Below are 18,171 nucleotides of genomic sequence, written 5' to 3'. Positions count from 1 at the left end.
GTCAGAATGCTCTTGAATTTCATAGAAAAATATCTTAATTGGTGTTCCAAAGAAATAGTTCTTATGGGTTTGAAACAACATTAGGGTGAGTAATTAATAACATAATTTTTGGGTGAACTCTCCCTTTAAATCTATTCATCATATAAGGGGATTGTATGTTGTCACAAGATTTTGAACTAAAAGTTTTGAAGTTTTATGATGTCTTCGTAGCTTTTTCGGGTCATCTAAATTTTGGTTACCTGGTTTACAGTGTAGCAAAAGAAAACTGAAGTATCACTTAAACTTAGGGTGTAGTGTAGAATCTAGCCTGAAAGCAACTGCTGATATTAGAAATCTTCACTTTTGATGTTGTGTTCCACTTACAGCCATGAAGGGAGAGCATTTATTTGCCAACATGAGAAGCGCTCCGTTCCTCCAGCGGGTTTACCTCCTAGGTGGGGAAGAGCTGGTAGTCCTGCAGTCCACAATGGGAGAGTCCTCACTGGGAGACAGTTTCCAACAAATCACCGACTTCAATGATCTACCCACGTCCCTCTTCGCCTGCAACGTGGACCAATCAGTATTTGAAGACCATGAGGGCAAGGTAAGGTTAAATTAAATTACTCACATTTATTACTTCATTTGAAAATCACTTTTAAAAAAAAGAGTATTGGTAGTTCAGTAGTGGCACCAAATGGAATGGCAAAATGATTGTTTTCCAAACCGGAACGTTTCAACCACTCTTTCTGCCAGAAAGCAAGAAAAAAACATTAAGAGTTAAACATTTTTATCATAGCGAAAACATCATGGCACATAGGAACAAAAGCAGTTTGATTGGTAGGTATGCAAGAATGCTTCAGTGGAAAAGCAATTCCCTTGACCTGCATTACATGATTGTGAATTAGGCCTTTCCAACCCAATTATCCATGTAGGCCACTTCAGGTGTGAAATTTAGCTTGTGGGCTCTCGTCGACACTGCTTTCTTCTCATTTGCAAACACTCTAAGGAGTGAGTTTACACCTAGAGGCAAGGGAGTATCTTTCACTTCCTCATGTGAAAACCTATTTGTGGTTTTGTCACTTTTTTTTTTGCATATGATGACCTATTGCAACTTATTGGCAAAATGTAGGTGAAACCCATGAAATATTGCATTTATTCCCATAGGTTCAGTTCAGCATCTTAAATTGTCTAAGAACCACAGGGCTGCATGACAGATAATAGAATGTAATGAAAGCTGTTAAAGAAGTTATTACGAGTTGCTTTTGCACCTTAGTGATAAAACATAGGGGGAAAACATGTAAAAAAAAAAAAAATGTCACGATGCATGAGAGAATTTTTCTTTTTTGGTGAACTACTCATTTACAGATTTATCATTAGACATTTATCTTGTTTTTAAAGTGGCAATGTAACAGATCGTTTCTCCTGCGTTATGGTGTACATTCAAAAAACAGATTGTTGAAAAAAATATTGGGCTGGGACTTGGTTCTATTGATTGGTTGTTGATGAAGGCGTATCATTGAGCATGTAGTCAGTATAAAGAAAGGGTGGAGTTTATGCATACTAAATGATTGGCTGCATCACCTGAAGATTGGATAACATTTTACTTAAAAAAAGGTCAAAAAAAAGATATGTGAATGTGCATCAGAAATCATTTAGAAAATACATACATTTTAATTTCATGCTTAAAGACTTAAAGCGTATGTCTCCTGAATGTTATACCTCTAGGAAGTTATTGAATATGTGACCTCCAACTGAAAATCCAGCCCAGACCTTCTTCGAACTGTTTTAAGAACACCAATCATGTGATATGCTGAGCTCTGCCAGGTCTGTCTGGCTCTCTGACCTGCGCTGGACTGCATCACACACACATAGAAAAAGAAATCAGAACACACAGGCACATAACAGTTCCTACACTGATGTGTCCTGACAGCTACTCTCAGACGGACTAGATCATCTGATAGAAGGACTCTGTAAAAGGTGGTCTGTGACTCGCTCCATTGAGTCACAGGCTCCAGAAGGGTTCCTCGTGAAACAGAACAAGTGCTCAGTCTTTTACTCATGAACGACTCCACTAATGCGAACACACACGCAGTAATTCTTGAAAAGTATCCTCTTGCTTTGCATTAACTTGAACCTGACGTGGCATGATTTATGTGGTTCATTTCCTTACGTAATAAGTAAGTAACAGTGTTGAAAGTTATTGTTTTTAAGGTGAATTCAGTGATCCATAATGAGGGACTTCGTTGTACCACACTGTTAGTTTGGTTTGGGGCAAGGTTGTGTGGCTTCAGTGCTTTTCAGAGCTGAAGTTAGGTAACACTGTAGCACGAATAGAGTTTCAGTAACACTGTGACACTTTGGGTGTAATGCATTTATTTATTTTGATGATGTACTAGTCCTGATTCTAATCAATAATGAATTAAAGATCCAAACAGTTAAACAAACAAATCCACTGGAGAATCATTACGTATAACCCAACAATACATAATAATGCAATGTCTAAATATATTAGTGTTTCATTACGACCTGGCTGAATGTATGATTCAATGACTCACTTGTATCATTCCTGAATGAATGAATGCTTTGAGTAAATGACTCAAAAACAGCCGTAGTGGCATACTGATGTAACATTAAATTTCTCTTTTTATTATTTATTTCACTATTCTGGTATTTATTATTTAAAAAAAGCATCAAATAACATCACGGCAGTCCACAACAATTTTGCAGAAATTCATAATATTTTGAGGTTTATCAAAGCTGCCAGCAGTTTTTTTAGCCACATAGCAGGAATTCAAAGAATAATACTTTGCTTTGCGAACATCAACTAAAAGCTGAATCCCAGTGTCTATTACAGAACAAGACCCTATCATAAAAGAGGGAACATATGCTTAATTAGGCAGCTAATTGTGCTGATAATACTGCTCTGAATGTTTGACTATTTCCCCTACAAATGCCATGAAATATTAACTGATTAACAGAGCATGATTGCATCTCCTATACTGGCCAACTTGCATTAATGGCTTTTTGCTGAACTGTTTACTCTTGATAAAGATCTTCTCTCCTTCCTCTTGAACTGATTACAGAGCACATGGTCATGGGATGCAGAAGCTGTCTGATAGTTACTCAACTGATTGCTGTTTAATAAATCCGTCTCCGATTGGAAGGGGACAGTTTTACAGTAATGGGTGTAATGGGACCCACTGGCCCATTTATGTATAAGTTATGTTGATGAAGCCACAAAGGCTGTAAATGCTACAATAGTCAGTCGCTAACCTAAATTGCACTTGATGCACTGATTCAACATGAACACCTAGTCATTAAAAGAAACTCTCCCAAGCTTACTTACTATATACAAAATTACACATTGCAGTTCCTGGTTCATTTTGAATCAGATATAACCAAAAAATGCGTTGAGGTTCAGTTAGGGAGTCATGTGAACTCCAAATGATTCACTGACTGAGAGAGTGTGATTCAAATGGCTTCTTTAGCATTGAATCTTCATTGAGACATTAAAGAATACTAGGTGCTCATATAAACATAGGCAAATCTTTAGCTCTCTCAACTGATACCAATTTCAAATTGAAAAAAGGCACTTTTCTGTCACATTTGAGAACATTTTAGTCCCAGTCTGGAAACAAAAATGTAACATACATGATCTTTAACTAGTTTGATAGATAAATACTCTATTTTCTGGATTAAAGTATGAATCAGCTCATATAATACACAAATGGATTGCCTTATTTACCAAGTATTAACAGTGACATGTCCCACCACTTTTATGTATATATATATATATATTTATATATTGGTGCTGCCAAATGATTAATCACATCCAAAATAATAGTTTTGTTTACATAATATGTGTGTGTGTGCTGTGTATATTTATTTTTTATATATACAGTAAATACCCACATGCATGTATATATTTTAAGAAAAAATTTTATATTGGTATATTAAATATAATTATACACAATATAAATTATAGGCATATAAATATATACATGTAAATATTTATAGCGGACATAATAAATATATACAGTACACACATGCATTATGTAAACTTAACTTTAAATCTGGATGCTGTATATACTATATAACGGCAAACTACTGCTTTAATGCAGAGAATCAAATATAGGTTGGAAAATTATGTCAAACTAAGCTCCTGAAACCACAAGGGCTTGCTGAAAAAGCGCGGATGATATTATAGTTGATGCCATAATGTCATCTGCATCATCTCAGCAGGAATTATTACATTTCTAACCTTATATTTCACTCATGTGTATGAGATGATTGCATTTTAAACATTCTCCCCCATAGCCGGCTGTTGCTTGGCCGTAGCCCCCTGTGACCCTGCAATCCCTTCAGCGCAAAGTATTCAGCATCCCTGATTGGATTTGGCAAACATCCGGAGAGCAATGGAATGCTCCAGATTCATGAAGCTTAATGACAGATGACAGCGAGACAGAATAGACTGTTGCTATTCTCGTTTCTCCCGCACTCCCCTCTCGCCTGGACGCGGACCGCTGTCGACTGCCCCCACTTTGCTGATTGATCAAGGGAGGTCAAATTGCTCCAAAGGAGCATCAGCACCGTGCCGTTGCCTTCAGGCGTGATTCGCAGCGCTGTCAAAATGTTTGATTGTGTTTGGCACCTCTGGAAGAGGCGCTGCTTGTGCATCTGAGCCACTGAATCAATTTAGCAGGCTGTGATTATATTAACCCCATGAAAGGCCCAGGTGATGCATAGGCTCTATTTAAAGGCATATGGTGTTATTAGCTCCCTAAGAATAGGAAAGCAATTTTACAGATTTTACAAAATTGGGCAGTGTGGAGCCCACGCGGGGAGCTGATGCAATTTGAATTATGTGGCATAACTCTTATGTCAAGACTTAAACCAACTGTCTTCCTTTATAATTATTTTGTTTTGACAGGCAAATTTTCCAGTGCTATTTCCTTGTCAAGTTAATAGTCTACCCAAAAATGAAAATTCTAGCATCATTTATTCAACTTCATCTTATTCCTAACCTGTATGACTTCCTCTCTTCGGGAGAATACAAAAGAAGATATTTTGAAGATTGTTGGTAATCAAACGTTTTCAGTTCTTATTGAACCAAACGGCTAATGGAAGCCAGTGGGTACCAAAACGGTTTGGTACAAAATATCTTCTTTTGTCACACTGTCACAAAATGAGAGTAAATCATTTCTTTTTTGGGTAAACAACTGCCAAACAGTCTCAGCAACCATTAAAATAGGGAAAAAAAACAGTTTGGCTTCCATCATTTTTACACTATATTCTTTTGCCGTTTTGTTATATCATGAGAATGAGTAAATGATGAAAATGTTCATTTGGTGAACTGTTTCTTTAATAATAATATATATTTTAATTTTAGAATGGGCGTCAATGGGAACCAAAGCTTTTTGGTTACCAACATACATACACATACCAAATATATCCATTTGGGTTTTTTTTGTCATGACAAGAATGAATAAATTATGTCATTTTCGGGTGAAATTTTATTGTCATTTTCTCCCTATTATGTACTGCGTACTAGGAGCTGTTGTATGGTTTTTTATATTGCTATTGCAGTGGCATTTACTGACAGAATTACCCACGTCAGCCGGCCATACGTCATGACTATCCGTCATAGACTTTTCTGCGTTTTTTCCCTTGAGCTCACCCTGCATCAATACAATTGATCTCCACTTTGGAAATGTCACAAACGCAAACCTAGACATGATTCACACAGTGTCTCACTTATGAGCTGCCACTTGAGCTGTTAGCATGGCAAACATGGAGAAATGTTCTCTGCGACAGGGGAGTGATTTCCATCCAGAGTGAGATTTATCCTTCAGATAAGCTGTTTGCTGTGCATGCAGTGTTTGGATTGAAAGAGGTGTGTGATAAAGGTTTGAGTCACAGCCTTTGAGGTCACAACTAAAACCACATTTGATTTGATTTTAGTTTAATGACGTAAAATAAATACTAAAATCAGCAATAATAACTGCAATTACAGTGCCCCTGTTATGGGTTATGAAAAGTTCATATTTTGGTTTTGGGAGTCCCAAACAACAGGTTGGCATGCATAGGTCAAAAAACACTAAATCAAAAAAAAGAGTAAATCAAAAATAAATAAATACAAATAGGGGCACTTTAAAACTTACTGTGCTCTCAGCTATATTTATAGTTGACAACTCATCATATACTGAGGACAAAAACAAATCTTGGGCCTGAAATTTAAATTGAAAATGAATTCAATTAAAAGGATAGAACATTCTTTCATTATTTATTCAAATTATTTAAATCTGTTAATCATGTAAATTGATCGTATCTCTTCATAGGACTGTGGATTTGTTTTATAACGCCACAAGTTTTGGTGTAAATATGTAAATTTGTGTTTTAAAGGTTAATCAAAATTAACCTTTATCAGAGTGAAACAATATGAGGATGAGTAAATGATTAATTAACAAAAATTCATTTTCATTTTTATTTATAATTATATATCATTACTATTTGTTATACTTCAATTATATTGATTGTGAACATAATTTAAACAATTAATAATATTATAAAATAATAGATTCTGATATTTCAATAAATATAAAAACCGTCAATACAAACTACAGCTACAATTTATTCCACCATACACGATAAATGGTACAATTTATTATAAAATGTTTGAAATAATTTATAAATATTCAAATTGAATTTATAATTAAAAGAAAATGTATTATTTTTAATTAATTGAAATGTAATTAATTATGATTAATGTTATATTATTAATTATACATTATAACGTATTTCAAATGACTGTCAGAATGGTCAGCAGCACAACATCCTATTGTTGACCAGACAAGTTATTGTCTGTCAAAAGATTCAGAATCGACTCTGAAATGAGTCATTTTTTAAACGAGTCCCAAACTGTTTTATGTTAATGTCAAAATGAAACATTAGCATATTGCACTTTTCTGTCTTTTTGTGTTGGTTTGAAAGAAAATGCTAATTAATGGTGACACTTTTGTAGCATTAAAAGCTCACAAACACTGCTTTAAATCAAATCGACCAATCACTGGAGAGGTTTGGAAAAATGTATTGTTGAACGAATTGTTTGGGAGTCTGTAAATCTGTATTATAAAAAAGTGTGTTTTTAGATACTGCATGCATGTAAACCTGTTTTTTGGCACTCCTGAAACCAAAATATGGACCTTTTATATCCCATAGGGGCACTTTAAAATGTACACTATCACCTGTGGAATAAGCACAAAAACTGAGCCCTCACTGAACAGTTTCCTGTATGATGTCACTAAGGACCCTTGACAAAAGACAGAGGAATCTAGAAGAGTTTAGAGGAGCTCTGGTTTCATGGGGGTTATGTAATCGAGCTCACTGGTCATGAGTTCTGCTTTATATGGTCATATCAGTTTTAAGTGGAGTTACAAGTATGGCCTTTTGTTCTGCATGAATTCCTTTCCTCGGGCCGAAGCACTATAGCTATTCCAGCATGCGTGTGTGTGTGTGCTTGACTACCAACCCCAACCTCCTGCTTGCAAGGCTAAAGTTCACCGAACGGTTGAAACTGTAGCCCAGTCATGTAACACTGCAGAAACATCAGTCGTCTGCCCTCTTGAGTGACGTTTATAGAGTGCAGGGACACCGAAAAAAACAGGCTATTGCTATCCTCAAGTGAGCCATTAACATTCCAGCGTCAGTCTTTCATTGTGCTGGCTAGCGCTGATACGTGATGCTGTGGCTCTTGTTTTGCAGACTGTCAAGGTTAAATACTTGAATGGGGATCTATTAGCATTAATGTCGCTCACCCATGCGGAAATGTGCGTGACGTGTGCATGACCTCTCCTCTGTACCTGTTCCCAGTGCTGTGCTCAATGTTTTTGCCACGGGGGTTTAAAACCTCCCACTCACTACGCATGCTTATGTCATCACATTCTCTTGATCAGCCGCATTACGTAACGCTCATACCTCTTATCCGTCATCTGTAAGCATCTCTCAGCGTCAACGCCAGTTCATACCAATCCTGTGACTGCGGAATACGTAGTGTCTTGTTTGCCTAGACAACACATTAAGGCACCACACACGAAAAGGTGGATGCCGTAATCATGATACCTAATTTTGGCCAGCATCACACATATAGAATTTCATCCCAGAATTCACTGCATTCAGATGCTAAATGAAAAATTAAGATTGAAAATGGCAATTGAGGCCAGCGTAATGTAACTTACAGAAAAATGATTACTTATAACTTCATATAGTGAATATTTCATATTATTATTTATAATATTTCTTTTAAGAATTAGTGTGTGATATACTGATATACACTGTTGTTTAAAAGTTTGGGGTTGGTGAGGTGTGACGTTTTACAAACATATATTTTATGCAAGGCAAAATACAGAAACATTGTGAAAAATTATTAGTGTTAAATTTTAAAAAGAAATTTATTCCTTCGAAGATGAGGCAGAATTTTTAGCATCATTACTCCAGTTTTCATTGTCGTATAATTCTTAAAAAATTATTTTAATATGCTGATTTGGTGCTTAAGAAACATATTATTACCAGTGTTGAAAACGGTTCTATTTAATATTTTTATAGAAACTGTAATGCATTTTTCAAAATTCTTTGATGAATAGAAAATGCAACACTTGTAATGTAAGCCACTTTAGATAAGAGAATTTGCCAAATGTATTTGTTAATGTATATGCATATGCATTGCTTTCACTGACATCAACTTATTATCTTGAAATAACAATTGTTTAATGTTCTGCATGCTGAAGAAAACAGCCAATGTCACAGCTATGTTTTTATTGACCATTTAATTGTGATCTATTTCATATATGTGAATATTTGTATTGTATTCTTACAGCAAGTGTTACATGCCACAGCTGCCTACCATTGAACCTTTGTAAGCAGGGGCAATGACGTCACTCTCTGTTCAAGACAGCAAACGTCTTTTCCTGTTGGAAAGACAGCCAAAAAGCTCTGGGCTCTGATTTATTGTAATCAAAGGCTAGAGAGTGTCTATTAGGATGCAGCTGCTACATGGATTAGCACCACAATGAATATAAAAGTGCCCTAATAGACTAGAGAATATTGGTGCCATCATAGTCTTATCCTTAGAGTTCAGTAACTAATATTTACATGCATGCAAAATCCATGCATTAAAACATATCAGGGACCGTTTTGCAATTCAGTGTACTATCGTACTGTACGTAGAAACATTTTGATGGAAAACAAAAGCCATTTATAAAAGGATTTGTTTAATAGAAAACACATTTTTATATACGTATATATATATATATATATATATATATATATATATATATATATATATATATATATATATATATATATTTTTTTTTTGATAAATGTAAAAAAATATATAGAAAATATAAACTAAATAAATACTATGAAATGAACTATAAGAACAATATCAAGACTAAAAAGACTAAGACTATTAGATTTCCCCCTCAAACTGTGCCCTAGTAAATATTATGCTGTGCTTTCACCTAAGTATATAAAAATATTTGCAAATGCTTTCTTCCTGCATCTTGGCCTGCTCCATTTCAATAAGCAGAGGACAGCTAGAGGTTATTTACATTCAATAAAGCAAAATAAACAGCCTGTTTAATACTAAATGGTCATGTCTATTTACTTCACGCTAATTATTTTACCTTAGAGAAATATTTTTAAATCAGTTGTTTTGTCTTAGTTTTAGTTACACTATAGAATAACCTTGCAAGTAACCTTGAAAAACATTTTAAGTGAACCAAGAGGCCCATTGAAAATGTGAACTGTTGCTCAGATGTTTCCTCATCGTTGTGAAGTGTTAAAGTGTATTACTGCGAGAGCGCTACAGAGGGAAGATCTGAGGACATTTTTTGCGAGCTATAATGCTGGTAAAATATTAATGTCCTCCTAAAGTATGCACGGTGAGTCAGGGTGAGGTTTTACTGCACCGAGTGCTGGAAATAGCTCACTCAATCCACATTACTCACAGCAAGGCTCTTTTTAAGAATCCTGCGCAGAGATTAGTGCCATTGTGACTTCCAACCCTGACGATTTCCACACGCGTTATCAAAGTGTGTGCTATGAGTAATGACTGTAGAACTGGGACAGGACCCATTCGTTCCAAGAATTCTCTTATAAGATATAGGCTAAATTTATGCGCAGTTAATGTTAACAGATATATTTATAGCAAATTAATGGCACATACACTTGGTCACAGTGGACCAAATGACTTGCTGTTCTTCCCTGGCTGTATGCAGTTTTATAAGGGTGAAATTATATTTATGGGTAAAAACAGAAAATTCTGGCATTATTTACTTCAGAATTATTTATTTCAGAATCATCAGCTACTTAAACGTCTTCAGGGTGAGTGTATAATGACAGAATTTTAGGTGAAAGATAAAGTACAGTAGCGGCAAAGAATCCATGTGGACATGATATTCTGATCATTGAGCTGTTCCTCTGTGAACAGGGACTAAAAGCTCTAAAAGCAGTCCACCCCCGCCACTGTCACATGACCACTTACAAAACAGGGGTTTTACTCCAGATTTTCAAACTGATTCTAAGAAAAGCCACAGTAATGCTTTTTATCATATTACAGTTTTTTTATGAGATATAACAGGCATAGATTTAACACTGCTGTAACGTCTACTCAAATGTAATAAAAAAAGACAACAGTAAAAATTATTATATTATACATATATATAGATAGATAGATCACATTAGTCAACATTTGTGGATCAAAAAAGCCCATCAGAGTTGTCCTATTATATAAATGTAACATATTTTTTCTTAAATATATAAATGCATGTTTAAATGTGTGTTTAAATGCAGTATACATAATATAATATAATACATAATATACACAACACACGCACATATATTATGTAAACGAAAACTTTTATTTCAGATTTAACCCACAGTGTTAGATATGTTACTGTAACACTACAGATTTTTGCAATTAACTATAAATGTATAGCTCCTTCAGTCTCTATCACACTTTAGTAGTTCTCTCAGTAGTAATTCACGGATGCTGCGTGTATTTTTGTGCAGGTTACATCATTCACCAGTTGGTGGAAAAAGTATTGTTTTCTTTCCGAATCATTCAGAAACAAAGTTTAATTTAGCAACAACGTGACTACTTTTATGAGTGATTCATTCAGTCAGCTGCTTAAAAACATTGATTCATTCAGGAACAAAATAAGTTGCTGCGTTTATGAGTGAGTCACTGAATCATAAAGTCATCTCATATGAGTGATTGAATAATTAGCACCACCTACTCTGTGTCGCTTAATCATTTATTCAATTCAAGTATTTGATTGGATTTTCTTTTTTGGCTATTAGAATGTTAATATATAAGTTAACTTATATTAATTTCCTGTTTACTGGACTGATAAAAGCGACATAATACTCGCAATTGTATTCTGAACAACACATATGTTGTGATATCGATGCCTCAACATATAATATCAAAACCCAAGTTATTTGGCTGTTTGGAGCACCTTTTAATAATAATTGAATAAAATCCAGAGCTCATGCCATTCTTTTGGGAACTGTATATTTCCCAGAGCTTCTACCGACTGTTGTTTACACAACTGTCTCGGTGAGCCAGAGGTGAAAATGAATTCTTTTTTTTTTTTTTTCTGGGACCTGCGCCACATTGTTCATGACTTTGTCATTTTTCAAAATAACATTTTGATTTCTCTAAAGACGTTTGTAATCTAATCATAGTCGAAAATAAGACTAAACAAACGGCACAAAAATCAGCCGTTTCACATTCATCCTTGCGTTAGTTTAACATTTCCAATCAGACGCTTAATTACACATCGCCTAATGACTTATTCGCTTTAATCGTGTTCCTCTGATGTTTTTGTCATTGCAGAATAAGAAAAAAGGCCACAGCGAGGAATGTAATATTAGGTGTAATCTTGCCTTGTTAAAGTAGCTGATGCCTTTTTTATTAACCTGTCGGAGAGATGTGGAATTTAGTTATCTGCAGATGCTTTTGAACAAACTTTTCCTCCATCAGATAAATAAAGAGCGAATCAGAAATGTCATCAAACAAAGCCTATTAATGCTAGCAGATTAAAAGCTTGTTTTTAGTTAAGACATGGTATTTAGCGCTCATGGAAGGAGATTAAACAGGATCCAACCCGTTTCTTTGCCCAGTGATAAATGAATCACATTAAGAAATAATATTTCAATTCCCCAGATGTATCTGCACAGTGAATTGTTTGTGAGGATATTTATCGTGGTAAAACAACAGTTTAATTTTTGCCTTTTTAGTGTCAGACCGGCGGGTTTATCTGCAGCGGTTGTTTATGTTCAGCTGTTATCTATGTTGTAGTGTTGCTGCTGCTGGCCAATATTGTCTGGTTTGCTTGTCAGATCTCTGGATCTCAGCTTTGGTGTTGTCAGTTGCTATAAGTCTTTGAATGCCCAGGGAGGATCGCTGCTGAACAAGGCTCTGTATCATTTCCATCACATCTTCTGGCAAATCACCAGTGAATTTTTGCTAGCGTGTCATTTTTATTCCACCTTGTAAATTTGATGCAAATAGCCAGCTAAAGCCTCACTGAGATATTTTTATAGTGCCAAGGGCATATGTGAATATCATTATTCAGCTTCCAGTGCCAGGATGTAACACTCAGGATGTAACAATTGTTCTAAATAGCACCAAAAGCGGTTCTTTGGTTCGTAATCATAAGGGGAACCACTTTTAGTGCTATTTAGCACCGATCATTAAAGGTGCTATTTAGCACCTTCGTCAAATGGTGCCTCAAAGAACCATAAGAGGTGTCATATATCACTTTATTACTGTGTTTTTTTTGCCTGTTATCATAGGGGAATCTCTTTTATATAGCACATATTCTTATAAATAGGAAGCATAATAGCTCATTTGTCAATGTGTTACACCGTGTATGTACCGTGTAGATGAGCCATTATGCTTTTAAATGATGCTTTTACTTAAGATGAACGATAACTAATCTGTTCTCAATAAAATCTTTAAAGCATCAAATTCCTGTATAAAATTCTTTCAAAGCACCACTTTCAAAGCATTTTAATTTATTTATGAGTGCTTACAAGTCAGGGAATAAACATATACAGCATCACAATTTTAGGGTGAATTGTTTTTTAAACACATACAAAATAATGCAGCAAGCTTGAAAGATGTAAATTGTTGAAGAAAAGAGAGTTTTGGTTTATACTGACGAACATGAATTGTAGTTTGCGACTATAGCTGCAAACTCTTTCATTACCGCCAGCTGCCACCACAGTGTAGTGACTGTTCAGGGCTCACCTCAACTTTAAACAGCCACCCGGGTCCTCCTTGAACAGAGAGGCATAGGCCTCTAAACAAAATAACCTCATTAGTTTGACATAACATGGTGGTGTTATAAAATAAATAGGTCCTAGATATAACACCTTTTTCTTGTAAATGAGTTACAGAGATATTTTATTTTGTGTTCATTTTATGCATATATATATATATATATATATATATATATATATATATATATATATATATATATATATATATATATATATAATCCACATTTGGAATTTTGCATTAATCCCATACGAGTGCAAACAGTTAAAAAATTATGGCTGGCTTAATGGCTTTATATGGCAGTGGTACTATATAGTGGTGCTATTATATGGCATCTTTACCATCCCAAAGAACAGCTGAAGAACTATAGAGGTGCTTTACTGGTTCTTTATATATTAACTGTGCTATATAGCACCTTAACCTCACAAAGAACCGCTGAAGAATTTTTTTAAGAGTGTAGCATTGCAGCAACCTATTCTTTTTTACTTTAAAAAAATATTTGCAACTGCAAAACAATACCCTGACAGCCACCCAGATTGCCCTGTAAACCACCTTAGAAACTCTAACCTGATCTGCTTGTTTCACACACACACACACACACACACACACACTGAGCTACGTAAATGAGAACATGCCATAGACTGGCATCTTTATATAAAGAGAAGTACAAATATTATTGACTAACTTAAATTGTACTTAGATTTTTAAGCGATTTATATCTGATTTACATCTTGTATATTTATTTTTATTATATATATATATATATATATATATATATATATATATATAATATATTATATATTATATTATGTATTTTTTTTTATCTGAAGCAGAGAACAGCTGAAACTGAAATAATATATAAGATTATTGAAAATTAATTTCAGTTAGTTGTCAAGGTAACATGTTTTTGTTTAGGTTAATGTGCTATTCTATAAAATAAAATTACAAAAAACTGTAGACACATGTAAAATATTTAAAATATTATTTATGTAAAATATTATGTACAAAAACATTTTTTTAATTAAATGAAAATTAAAGTATCAACAATTTGTATAATTAATAGTATAATAGCATAATACTAAAATATCTGACAACCATTCAGAACACTTTAGTTTTACTTCTTTATTTATACACAGACACAGTGGAGAGGAATGGAAAATTATGAGGGAGTGAGAGAGGAAAATCGATCATTGAAGCTGCATAGCATGTTATTAACCAATGCACCACAGCTCTAACACAACATGAAAGCTTTGTACTTGTTCGCTAGCAGGTCGTACACAGATGAATTTGCTTTTGCTCGTAGGATGTATTATCTGTTGATAATGTACTTCTGTGGCCAGTCGGCGGTGCAGATTGCCATGTGGTAACAGTTGGGAGATTCCTGGATAAAATCTCTTCTTCCGGGGATCAGAGAAAGCTTAAGGCTTGAAATGTGAAACGAAACTCTCAAATGCCCTGTTGCAGTCTGACGTGTGGCTTATATGACAACTGTTTGTTTTGTTTCTCCAAATCTGCATTGTAAATGAGGTGTTCGTCTTGACTACTCCGACGTTAAATGAATATTTTGGATGTTTACCAGCAGTAACTGTGTACACATATATGTATGTGAGAGATAAGGACAGGTCAGGGAGAGTAGTTATCTGGAAGTGAATGTTTGTGTGTGTGTGTGTGTGTGTGTATTGGCAGGGGAAAATGTGGGCTGGTTTTTTCCTGCCTTGTTGCTTTGGAGTGGAAAGTTGATGGAAATATCCAGAGTGTGTCCCGGTTGCCCAGGGCTGCTGTGTGTGCCATAATCACCTCTACTCAGGAGGTATGTGTGTGTGTGTGTGTGTGTGTGTGTGTGTGTGTGCCAGGGGGGAGTCAGTGGTCACACCTGCCTCAGGGAGCTCTCCGAGGTCCTGAACGTCTGCTTGTTTGACACACACACTCACACATGATTACCGAGCTATTTAAATGAGGACATACCATAGGCTATTGTCTATAAATAACGATAACAGCAAATACTATTAAATAACTATATTTCATATACTGTATATAATTACATTTTTTTAACCTGAAGCAGAAACAACAACAATATGACGTAAGAAATTTTAACAGAACTTTTTATTTATTAATATATATATTATGATTTTAGCTATAGCTGTTAAAGCAACATTTATCGTTTTATTTAGTTTATGTGATATGCAAAAATAAATTTTAATAAATAAAACTGTAGACATATTTTATAATAATATTTAAAATATTCATTAAATACATATCTAAAATATTTAAAAACTAAAAAACGGAAAACAAATGTATTTACAGTAAAAATATCATTTACAGCAAGGTACAGCAATGCTGCAGAGGATATAAATAATTGTTAATATAAATAATTGACTTTATCTTGCATTAAATTTATATTGTAAGTTTATAAGTACAGTGTATTCAACTGTTTATATTTAAAATAAATGAAAAAAGCTAGAAAATGCACTTATGAAAGATAAAGCAATATGCAATAACAGTAATAAGAGTGGAATATGTAGCATTTTAACCCACAAGTACACAGTATTGCAGTTATATTTGCTTCAAATTCGTAATGAAAGGTCATTATATTTCAACTTTGACTCTTACTGACAGATGCTTCAGTATCTGGCTTGTGTTTTCTTTATAAATGAGAAGCGGTTTTGAGGTTTGAATAGGGCACTATTCAAGATGTGACAGCTCTTTTTTTAAGCTCATGGACGTTTACTGAAAAAATGCGGAACAATTTTATTCTTCTGTTGTCATCTCTTGTGTATATAATTACTAGTCTTTTGTGGTTTAGATAAAAGCTGTTTCTCTGTGTCTGCATTGCTTTTTAAACTTAACAGTATATTCTTTAAATGTTAATATTTTGAAGCTTTTAGAGCTGCATGATGAATTATCAGTTTAGTCCACCTGACAGCACTCCCATATGCCTATAAGCTAATATGCAGTATAAAGAAATGTACAATGCACATTATATTGTAGCATATAGGGCAGATTTTGCTTAAGTGTTCATTTTTTAATAGAAAATGTAATAGAAAAGGCTTAATTTTGTATAAATGACTGACAACTTGTCATTACCTTAATAACATTTTTAAATTGAAGCCAACATACAAAACCACTTCTAGAGAAAACAAGCATAACAGCACTATTTCCCTCCGAACCGCACTTCGCGTGACCTACACTCATCGAAACACAGCTGCTTCTTGGGTTGCCTAAAGCGCTAACTGATCTCAGATCTGCTGCAGGTGTTGCTCTTTCAGCTAACAGTCACCGATGTCCACCAGCGTGCTGATTCCTGACATTCACACTCGCGTTCAGAAGCCATGCAGAGACAGAGATGGGCTCGGGGAGCAGGAGAGCCTCAGGGGGGCTTCAGACGCTGTGCCATATGCTGGCAGTGAGAGTGCTGTGCTGGTGGCCATGCAGCGGGTGAGCAGAGCGCAGGGTTGCCAGACAGTGGGAATCAGGCACTGGGGGGTTCTGAAGCAACATGATAATATTACGCATGAAGATCTGCGTCTGCAGAAAACTGTTCACAGTATCGGTTTTGTTCTCTGTTTGTCTAAAAACATAATCGAAGGCTAGAAATGTAGTGTTGCATTTAAGATGTTTAAAAGGGACATAAAGTCAGTGTAGAAATAACTTATTTTTCTACAGTCACTGTAGAATAATAAGTGTTGATATAATAAATCAACCTGTAAGATAATTTCCCTGAAAAATCTAAATCTAAATGACGGCTACACTATTATTCAAAAGTTTAGGGCAGTTATCATTATGATTATTATTTTTATTGCTATTTTATTCAGAATTCAAATGATTAAAGGTGACAGTAAAGACATTTATAAAAGTTAAAATTCACATAAACAGTGAATTTTGCAAATAATCCTGAAAAAAACACCATCACATTTATTAATATTTACAACCGTTACTCGAGCACCAAATTAGCCATGTAGAATTATTTTCATTATTATTATTTGAAATTGTAATATTTCACATTTTTGCCGTTCCACTGTTTAAAATAAATTCAGCTTTGAACATAAAATTTTGAATATTGTATCTTTTTTTTTCCGACCATCCTGACATGAAAACAGCTAAAGGAATGAGATCGGGGCGGACCTATCTGTTTTGCCGACCAATGACAGTAGTGTTTAATCGGGGGGGAAACCTGCTTGAAAACAGTCATTTTTTCCAGTTCCTCTTTATGTGGCTTTGGAATTACATATTTACAGTTTGTGTGTATTTATTTGAAACGCTATCCAACTGAAAAACATACGTTTTTGCATTAAAATGTTATACAACAACATTAGATGCTTTCTTAGAAGGAGCACTAGATGGCAGACTTGTTTGAAATGAGACATTATACATTATATTCCCTATAATTTTCTATGTTTGGAGGTATTTTTACTTATACATTCTTCACTTGGACACATTTTTAAACAATAATATATGACTACAAGCAAAGATATGAAGCTATTTCCCTCAGGCAGCATGACTTATCAGAGAGACTGCAGTATGAAACCAGTAATATCTGGTGGATAAATAAAAGCCTGCCCTTCTAAACTTTCCTCATGCAGTAAAGAAATATCACTCTCCTGTAAGATGAACAAGGACCTCTTATGTTCATTGTTAGCTAGTACGGAATAGTCTCTTACTCCCTTGGGAAAATATGCTTGCAGTGTTCTGTATTGTTGAACATTTGGACATGCGTGTAATGTTTCACTGAAGTACACTGGCAATGCCTTCCTTCTGTTAAACAAAATGTCTCCGTCTTGACTGAGTTTTTAAAGGAATAGTTACCTCAAAAAGAACGGGTTCCCATTCAGATCTTGTTTTGAGTGCCC

At 34.7% G+C, this 18,171-nt stretch overlaps 1 protein-coding gene across 1 annotated transcript in view; it reads left to right on the top strand.

Annotated features, from left to right (window-relative positions):
* The window catches only part of rcan2 (regulator of calcineurin 2), a 56,274-nt gene that overhangs the window by 2,982 nt on the left and 35,121 nt on the right, over positions 1-18,171 (top strand). Inside the window, exon 2 of the mRNA XM_043219894.1 lies at positions 366-583. Within this exon, the coding sequence (XP_043075829.1) occupies positions 368-583 (216 nt within the window). The 5' untranslated portion in view covers positions 366-367. The remainder of the gene's footprint in view (positions 1-365; positions 584-18,171) is intronic.

Source organism: Puntigrus tetrazona, chromosome 20, assembly GCF_018831695.1.
Source record: "Puntigrus tetrazona isolate hp1 chromosome 20, ASM1883169v1, whole genome shotgun sequence".
Classification (NCBI taxonomy): domain Eukaryota; kingdom Metazoa; phylum Chordata; class Actinopteri; order Cypriniformes; family Cyprinidae; genus Puntigrus; species Puntigrus tetrazona.
The sequence above is the reverse complement of the archived record's forward strand: the minus strand, read 5'-3'. Positions and strand labels throughout refer to the sequence as shown.